This window comes from Elephantulus edwardii, unplaced genomic scaffold, assembly GCF_000299155.1.
Source record: "Elephantulus edwardii isolate Elephantulus edwardi_28Jun2011 unplaced genomic scaffold, EleEdw1.0 scaffold00028, whole genome shotgun sequence".
Taxonomy (NCBI): domain Eukaryota; kingdom Metazoa; phylum Chordata; class Mammalia; order Macroscelidea; family Macroscelididae; genus Elephantulus; species Elephantulus edwardii.
Genome location: NW_006399778.1, coordinates 3,610,707 through 3,620,477, shown reverse-complemented (window position 1 = coordinate 3,620,477; position 9,771 = coordinate 3,610,707). Strand labels below are relative to the sequence as shown.

At 38.5% G+C, this 9,771-nt stretch overlaps 1 protein-coding gene across 1 annotated transcript; it reads left to right on the top strand.

Annotated features, from left to right (window-relative positions):
• The first annotated feature begins 248 nt into the window (after positions 1–248).
• On the top strand, positions 249–7,994 carry PDIK1L (PDLIM1 interacting kinase 1 like). Its single transcript, XM_006883492.1, has 3 exons — positions 249–387; positions 2,547–2,848; positions 7,254–7,994. Exons 2-3 carry the CDS (start codon positions 2,564–2,566, stop codon positions 7,992–7,994), a joined length of 1,026 nt encoding a protein of 341 aa, XP_006883554.1. The 5' UTR covers positions 249–387; positions 2,547–2,563.
• Positions 7,995–9,771: the final 1,777 nt, after the last annotated feature.

The window sequence follows — 9,771 nt, the reverse complement described above, 5'->3', positions numbered from 1 at the left end:
GCCTGCCACAGCGGGCGGGCGGCCGAACACCGGGCGTGAAGTGGCCTCCCCCTTCCCGCGCCCGGCCACCCCTGCGTAGAGGGGCGCAAGTGGTGCGTTCCGTAGTGCGCGCACCTCCCGCAACTCTGGCTCTTCAAAGCAACGAGAGCGTGGAGGTGCCTGCGGAGCGCCAGGCGCATGACCAATAGGAATGCGGCTCGGCCTTCCGCTCACGCTACGGAAAGCCGGAGGGGGCGTGGCCGCAAGGCGTAAGGGGGTGTGTCCGCGCGCACCACGGGGGCGCGCGCCGGCCTCTGACTGGAGGCCGCGGCAGTGGAGGCGCGAGCTGCCCGATAATGGCGGCCTGCAGAGCCCGTGAGAGGGAGAAGCGGCGACGGCTACCCTGAGGTAAATCTGACCCTTCGGCGTGGCATAGAAGCCTTGCTGCAGAGTCGAGAACCTTGCATGTGTCCTCTCCCCTTCCCCGGGAGTCCTGTCATAGACCTGTCAGTGGAATCTTGCAGAAGGCCTTCGTCTCCCCAGGCCTTCAGCCCCGCGCCTCTCAGGCCACCGGCCCGAGCTAGGACTTCATGCCGGTGGCCCCCATCCCAGGCCCCGGCCCCGCAGCCCCGCACTGTGAAGGCAGGAAGCTGCAGGACTGACTTTTGGGAGCGGAGGGCATAGGGGAAGATCCCTCTGGGTTCCTTCTGGTCGCAGCCGAGGAGGGGGGGGGGGCTGGTACTTGGCCAATGAACAGGTCGCTGATCCGCCGCGCCGGGGAACACCTCCGCCCGAACTGGCCCTCTCAGGTCGCCGGCAGGTGTATGACCTGACCGACCCTCGCCTGACCGCTCGATCCGCCCGGCAGGCGTGAAATGTCTTCGTGAGTCACTGGAGTTTTGCGCAGGATGCCTCGCGCTGGCGTGTGTGTGTGATCCAGGATCTCAGAGGATTTAGTCCACCCTGTCCCTCCCCCGTGCTCAGGAAGGTGCTCTTCGCCTGGGGATTATACCGAGCTGAAGAGGAGATGAAACTGCTTTTAAAGGTGGATCCTAGCTGTCCATCCAGGGAGAGCAAGGACACAGTGTCTGCTGTGTGGTCGGGGCATTGGAGTCTACAGTCAAAGTAACAATGGGAAATAAAACGGGAATGTGACGGAGGGGGTGTCCTGTTAGAGAAAGTGAAACCGAGAAGTCAGCCCAGAAGATTTCGTTTTTCTCTGCAAAATCTCTTCCAGAAATAAATAATGAAGTGGCATTTCTCCCGTTGGTTTGAAGTAGCTCCTCTCAGTTTCACAGGCTCAGTTATGAGCTCAGGTGCCATAATCCTTAAAGGCGCTGCGCAGCTGACCTCTCTGATGGTTCGAATCCAGGGTAGAGGGGAAAGATGGGCAATCTCCTCCCATGCAGTGTACAGCCTTCAGAAACCGCTGAAGGGGCAGCTGTGAGTCGATTTCCACTCGATGGCACCAGGTTGAGAGGGTTAAATTGCACAGTGTAGACACTGTATTATCTGAGATGACTTTTCTTGCCCTGGTGACAATCTACAAATGAGGAACTGGGCTTGAAGCTCATCAGAATCTTGAAGTTCCTGGGGGGATGAGGAGGCAGTCTTTCAATTTTCTTGATCCAACATACAAACATTTTTGTGTAGGGCCTTTACTCCTGTCTTTCAATGAAGTTATCAAGTTCACTTGCAAAGAACTCTGTCAGAAGAGCCCCTTGAGATGTAGGACTGGTGTTGTTGACAGAAAAAGTTAAAATGGCCTAAAATTAAACAACGCTGATAAAATGGCAAAAAGATAGCTATAATCCAGGTAGCTTATTTTTTAAAAAAAAAGTAACATTCTTCACAAATTTAAATTTGTAAGAAATAAAGAACCATCAAATCAAAGCATAAAGAGATTTAAAATATGAACATACATAGTTTTGTCAATTTTTTAAAAAATAATAACAGCTAGCTTTTTCAGTTCTGTAAATATCCTGGTCCACTTTCAGGCCTTACGCACAAGCCAGGTGTTTGTATTTCTGGCGAGGGGAGGAGAGCGGTGTGTGTGGTTTTGTTTTTATGACCTTTTCTGTGTGTCCATATTAAAGAGAAGCTTGGGTTTTGTTTGTTCAAATTTTTATTTTCACGGTCAGTAATTTTCTTTTTCACAGTGATGTTTTAAAGTTCATATAAGAGGTTATAGAATAATGTTAAAGTGATGAACATTAGATAGAGTCAGATAGCCTACTTTCAAATCCCACATCCACCAGTTGCTGTTTGACGAAGTTACTTAACCTTTCTGTACTTTTATTTCCTCTTCTATTAAATGCTCACAGTTGTATCTACTTCAAAATTATTGTAATAAATGAATTTAATATTATAAATTGCTTGACATTTCCTGACACATGATAAATACATTACATATTAGCATTGTTAATATAATTATAGATTTGCCCAAAGTGTTACAAATTATCTTTCAAGCACTCCAGGTGGTGAGACAGATAATAACTAAACCATACCTACTTAAAAATACAGAAGTTATACCTATTGTCAACAGAGCACTTTATCGATTTTTCCAGAAACCTCGACCTTGAAGATGGTGAGTAGCCAGCCAAAGTACGATCTAATACGGGAGGTAGGCCGAGGTAGTTACGGTGTTGTGTATGAAGCAGTCATCAGGAAGACTTCTGCACGGGTAGCAGTGAAGAAAATCCGATGCCATGCACCTGAAAATGTTGAACTGGCACTTCGTGAGTTCTGGGCACTAAGCAGTATCAAGAGCCAGCATCCAAATGTGATTCACTTGGAAGAATGCATTTTACAAAAAGATGGGATGGTGCAAAAGATGTCCCACGGCTCTAATTCTTCACTTTATTTACAGGTATGTGTGGTGGAATGGGGATGTAGAGGTGATTTGACATAGCAGTTGTCATCAAGAAGAAGGAGCTAGATGAACCTTTTGAGTACAAATGTTTATATGTACTTAGGGAATAGATAGAGGTTTATAAAAAATTGAGTAAGTGTTTGGTTTGAAACAAGGCTTTATTTAAACTTGTGATGAAATACCTAAAAATAACGTAAGCCACCTGTTAAGCCATGGTACTTGCCAATACACATAGGAATGGGGCAAGATGGAAATTAGGGAAGTATTTGAAATGAGTCTCATAAGATCTTATTTTCAGAATCAGTTTAGTGTGGTTTTTTTTTAACTTAGAAAAGAAAAGGCAAAAGTCCACAACTAATAACACTAGATACTTGGGCTCCTTTTTAATAAATCACTAGTTTAAGCTTAAGCCTTTGTCATTTTAGAGGATCATAAAGTTTCTTAACTGAAATTCCATTTAATAACTACAAAATAGCAACAGCTGGGAGATAAGCTAGGGTCTATCATAAAACTAAGGGGTGTACTCTCTTAAAATACTCAACTGTATTGCCTCCAAATTATCCTCTTACAATTTAGGGAAACCAGTAACATTATAAACAAAAAGTTGTGTATTTTTTTTTTTTAAACATGACTTTTGCCATAGATAAAACTCTAGTAGTTCTGCAATGTTTGGATAGAAAATATACATTGTAGGTAAGGAATTGCACTGACAACCCAAAAGTAGAAAGTTTGAATCCACCAACTCTTCTGAAGGAGACAGATGGGCAGCCCCTTTCTGTCTGATTATTAACCTCTGAAAACCCACTGACTATGGCTATGGCACGGTTTGGACTCAACAGCACAAAGCAAGAGCATAGCCAGTTAAAGTCCACAGTAAAATTCCTTGGGATAGTCATTTTTAGTAAAGAAAACAACTTGCTTGTTTTAATTCATAATTTTCTGTCAGAATACAGAAGTTTGTTTTATGAAATAGCTAAAGCTTTTGGACTAGAAGATACACAAAACAAGTACAACTATGTAATTAGAAATTTGCAAGCTTTAGTTAATCAGTATTCATCTTGAGGACTTAGTACTAAACAGTCAATGCATATCCTGTTCTTTCTTTTAAAAAAGTAAATATAATATAAATATTTTGCTTCTATTCATGTTATTTATTTTGCCAAAAGTACATATTATATAAATTATGTTGCTATCAAAGAAAAAAGTTTTGCTATCAGGAAGTAATAGAAATATTCTTACTATATCTCCTCTTAAAAATGGATTGAACCTTGCTTTGAATTTTTGGAAACTAATATAACTTTCTTTTTTTGGTATTGGAAAAACAAAGATATTCTGAACATATGTCCTAGTCCTTGAGTGTGTATCTTATAGCTGTTATGATAACTAGCATTAGCTAGTCTTCCAAGGATTTATAAATGTAAAGGATTACCAGAGTTGATACAGTGATTTTTACATCTGAAGTACCTTTTTGTTGAATACATATCTTTGATCTTTTAAAGTTTGGCAAGTTTGACTTGTGTTACTTTTTGCTAGCTATATTGCCTTGCATAAATAACCCAACTTTCCCCAACATATTTCTGCCATCCAGGAGACGTGTGAGAATTAAGAGTAATATAGACGTAAGCAGATATTTAGCAATTCATTTAACAAGTGGCTTCTTTGTAAAGAAGATCTATCTTTACATATAGTAAAGCTAACCTGAGTTTACCCAACAGGAAATATGTAGGGTAGCTGTGGAGTTTAAATGAATAGATATCTTCATTCTCTGCACAGATTTTACTTTCCATGTTTTTTGCAGACACTTTTTTCTTAGTTCTTGGTTAGAATCATTAAATCAGTCCTGAAATTTCACTATAAACTTCATCTAGAAGAAAATATAAAACAAATCAGTAACAGAGGACACAATCTCATACATAGGAACTTTGTGACCACTTTCTATATTTATGATGATGTTGTTGTGTCATCAAGTCAGAACCAAACCATAGCTGACCCTCCAGTGGGTTTTAAGAGGCAGTAAAGTACTGGAGAGAAGATTCTTTATTCTTCTCCAGAGGAGCAGCTGGTAGATTTGAATCACTTGGCTTCAGGATTTCAGTGCAGCTTCTTACCACTAGGCTGCCCTAATACTTATAGTAAGTGTAATGAATGTGAAATATAGCATGGTGTATGAGCAGAAAACTGCATACAAAGGTCCTGAGACAAAAGACATGAAACTAAGAATTGAAGAAGGTGATAAAACTATAGTGTACAGGGAGAGTTATTTTAACCATGGCTAGAAAGGTTACCAGGGGTTCAGAACACATAGGGTCCCTTTTTGTTGTTGTTATATGCCATCAAGTGGAACCAATTTAGCTGATCTCTTGGTGGGTTTTCAGAAACTGTAAATCTCTGTGGAGGAGATTGCTCATCTTTCTCCTGCAGAGCAATTAGTAGATTCAAGCTGCATGTTTTTGGGTTAGCAGCATAACACCTTAGCATAAGATGCTTTAGCCCATGTTAAAGATCTTAGACTATATCCTAAGTGAACAAACTGAAGGAACTTAGGTAAAGAATTAATAACTAAAATCTTTACACATGAAACTAAGTAGCTTAAGCTATTTTTGTATTTTTTCAACCAGATGCTGGAAAACTATATAGCCCATGGTCTGTTTTTCTGTGGCCTGGAGGCTGAAAGAGTTTTTGACATTTTAGAGCATTGTAAAAAAAAATCAAGAAGATTGTCAGACAGAGAGCTTGTATAGCTTGGCAAAGTCCACATTATCTGCCATATTTGAATTTTTTTTTTTAATATTGGGCTCTGCATACTCAGTTACTGAGGAAATTTGCTTTTGCAAGTAAAGACAGAAGAGAAGGTAAAGAGAGGAGGTGCTAATTTTTAATTTCCATGTACTTAGTAAGAACGCACCCTGTGAATCATTGTGTGTGTTATCTCTATCCTGTTCTTTGACTTTTTGTGTCTCATTGACAAACATGTGCTACTGTTTGAAAGTATACCAAAAAACCATTGCAAGTCACTGTAGTAGATATCAGGAGTATGGCATGGAGGGGGTGTTTTGTTTCTGTCCTGCTCAAATTACTGTAGTAAGTACCTCTCATTACCATTAAGTCTGAACCTACTAATAGCTGACATTATTGGGTTACTGAGGCTGTAAATCCCATCAGAAGTAACGAGTTATTTTTTTTCCTGCAGAGCCACTGGTATATTCTAACTCCCAGAGAAACATGGCTTTTGGGTTAGCAGTCCACCTCCCTATTGGCTATGAGCCAAAGCTCTCATGTCTGTTCTTGTTAAGTACCATCGAGTCAGAACCAACCCATAGCTGACCTTTCAGTGGACTTATAGAGCAGTAAATTGCATGGGAGGAGATTGGTCATCTTTCTCCCCCAAAGCAGCTAGTGGATTCAAGCCTTGTACCTTTGTGTTGGCTGCACAACTCCTTACCACTAAGCCTCCAGGACCCCCTAAATCTCCCTTAGTACATTTAAATGTAAATTTAGCTATTTGCTCATTCTTAAAAATTCTTTGGGTTTCCCTGATAAGTTTACTCAACATGTAAATCTGGAAAATACACCATACAAAAAATGCTTTCAAACCACTCTATGCTATTTTGGAGTAGTAATTCATGTTTAGTAAAATAATATTCTTGAATTTCAGGTGACAGAATTGTTATAATTAGACTATGATAAATAAAATGGAAGTATTCTAGATTTTCTGCTTATGTGAAAGAAGAAATGTGTAAACATAAACTTTAATTTTTATAGCAAAATGCAAATTTATTTTTAAGAATTGGTTTTTAAAAGTCATCCAGTGATAGATAGCCATCATATTTACATTCTCTCTGTAGATGATGAAATTATAGTGTCAGTTTTTATTTTATCAATGAATATAGGAGTACTTTATTTCAGCAGCTACTAGTTGATCTTTGGTAATTTTTGTCTCAGTTTTACGGCTTATTTGAAAGTATTTCGGTAGTGGGTAAGAGGTATATTTCATTCCGTTTCATTTAACAGAATTTCTTAACTGATGCTTTTGTCTTAGCGGACTAGCTGCTAAAACTTTGATCTTTTCATTAAGCTATTAGATAGATGAGCAGAGTTCAGCTCATGCACATTGATATGTGCAGTAAATGTTTGGACACTTTTCAAAATAAAGCTATTTATAAATAAGTTTTTACTTCTTGGCTTCAAGATTTGATGTGTATTTATTTGGGACAAAGTGACAGTTTGAAATACTGTAATTTAAAATATGCTTATAAAGCACTGGCCAAATAGGATATATATGGCATTTGCATATAAAATTGGAAACTGATTTAATCTTTGAATCAGTTACTTTTTTTTACTATAACTGAATTGAATTACTTGTGCAGGTGATTATAATCTGATTTTTCCCTCCTTGTTATAGCTTGTAGAGACTTCATTAAAAGGAGAAATTGCCTTTGATCCCAGAAGCGCCTATTACTTGTGGTTTGTCATGGATTTTTGTGATGGTGGAGATATGAACGAGTATCTGTTGTCCAGAAAACCCAATCGTAAAACTAACACCAGCTTCATGCTTCAGCTGAGCAGTGCCCTGGCTTTCTTGCATAAAAACCAGATCATCCATCGAGATCTCAAGCCTGATAATATCCTGATTTCTCAGAGTAGGTTGGATACCAGTGACTTGGAACCCACATTGAAAGTGGCTGATTTTGGTTTGAGTAAAGTTTGCTCAGCCTCTGGGCAGAACCCAGAAGAACCTGTCAGTGTAAACAAGTGTTTCCTCTCCACAGCGTGTGGAACAGATTTCTACATGGCTCCTGAAGTATGGGAGGGACATTACACAGCAAAAGCTGACATCTTTGCTCTGGGGATTATCATCTGGGCAATGCTGGAAAGGATCACATTCATAGACACAGAGACTAAGAAGGAACTTTTGGGGAGTTACGTAAAACAAGGAACTGAGATTGTGCCTGTAGGGGAGGCACTTTTGGAAAATCCCAAAATGGAACTTCTCATTCCCGTGAAGAAAAAGTCTATGAATGGCCGAATGAAACAATTGATTAAAGAAATGCTGGCTGCAAACCCTCAGGATCGACCAGATGCTTTTGAACTAGAACTCAGATTAGTACAAATTGCATTTAAAGATAGCAGCTGGGAAACGTGACACATACATTGTTCGCAGATATCTTAAATGATGTGCTGCTTCTGTTTTAACAGTGATGCAACAATATATGGCTGAAAAAAGAATATAGAAAGCTAAACACCTTGTAAGGGTTTAGGTTTTATTGTGGGGTGTTTTTTTCCTCATTTTTCTTAAGTCCAAATTGGCCATTTTGTTAGTATGTTTTAAATGTGTATTACCAATGTGAGTGTAAATTTTAAAAAATGATCATTGGTAGAAGTTTGACAGGAAAATTCTCTAGGAGCCAAGAAAAGAAGAGAGTCCAGTATTCTGGAACGATGTCTCTCAAGTATTTTAGACATTCCTCATCAGTATTAGGAATTTCCATGGAAGAAGAGGTTTGCATGCTGGCAATGCAACCTTTGAAGCTTTGTAAAGGAAACATATATGTATATATTTATGTATATGTAAGTATGTGAATGTGTGCATTTTGCATTCCATATGAAGAAAATGCCACTTCTGTTTAAATTATTTGATGTAGGTTTGGGGTTTTGAGATTTGCTGGTGAAATCGGTGATAAAAAGAAAAGAAAAAAAATAACAACACAAACCTTCCCTCATCTTCTTACCCTGTTCCTCCTTCTAATGAAATCATACTGTTTTTTATTTTTGTAATAACTCAGCTTTTTTTAAAAAAAGGCTTCATTTGGAGGGTCTAACATTATTAAACATAAATGAAACTAAATCATCCAAAGCCGCTGAAGTATGTTTGTGCTCTCCAGTGCCCTATAGCTGCAGGAGTTGAATTAGTTATATAGTCAGGTGGTAACAGGTTGGCAAGGATTCAGTCATACCTTCTTTTAGGTAACCAAGCATTCAATTTAACCAATTAAACCACTGCATTGGGACATGTCTGCACTTGAGTGTATACTATCTGATAGAAATCTGAACACAGGAGTCTCTCTTTCTGAAAACTTTGTTATATATGAACTATAATACTTGATATATTATTTTTTGGTTTCAAGACTTTGTCTAAGCTTCAGCATAAAGTTGAAAAACCAAATGAACTCTACTCACATTGCCTGCCCTGATATGGTCTCTGTTTAATCACTGGATTTCCTTTCCTTTTGGCACTGATACTATTTTCTCTTGTCTAATTTGAGACAGTAATAGTAGTGATATGGTTGTCTTAAATGTTGATCACCTTTTTCCAAAGTGGGAGATGATATTTAAACAGTTTGACAGTGGGTAAAATATTGTGACATCAACTTATTTTTAAAATAGAAAAATTACCAATTGTATACAATCACTTGAAATGGTCTGTGTCAAAACCCAACAATTATTGTTCTTGAAGTTTTATTTTAATCCTGTATAGCTGTCTTGAATTTGTTTTTTGTAAATGCAGATAGTTAAAATCTAAGGAAAGAATGTTTTCCTAAAATGAAACATTAGCCTTTAAGGTTAAATAAACTTTTAAGGCCTTTGTATCTAGGTTAATCTTTATAAATCATCAGAATCTTTGGTCAAAAGTTTTAAAAATGTCTGTAACTGCAAGAATATTGAGATAATTTATAATTTCCCTAGTCTCCTCAGCTTTTTAAAAATAATTCCACAATTTTATAGTGTGTTACCATCATTGCCCCCCCCCCTTCATTTAAAAGTTATTCAGAAGATAAATTGGAGTGTATAAAATTCTGGACCATGTTTTACTTGGTCTGGAAGTTTAAAATTTAGACTCAAGAGTTTTATTAAACTTCTTACAATGAGAAAGAAAAAAAAGTCCTATACTTTTACCATCACTTTTAAGCTAATAAAGGTAA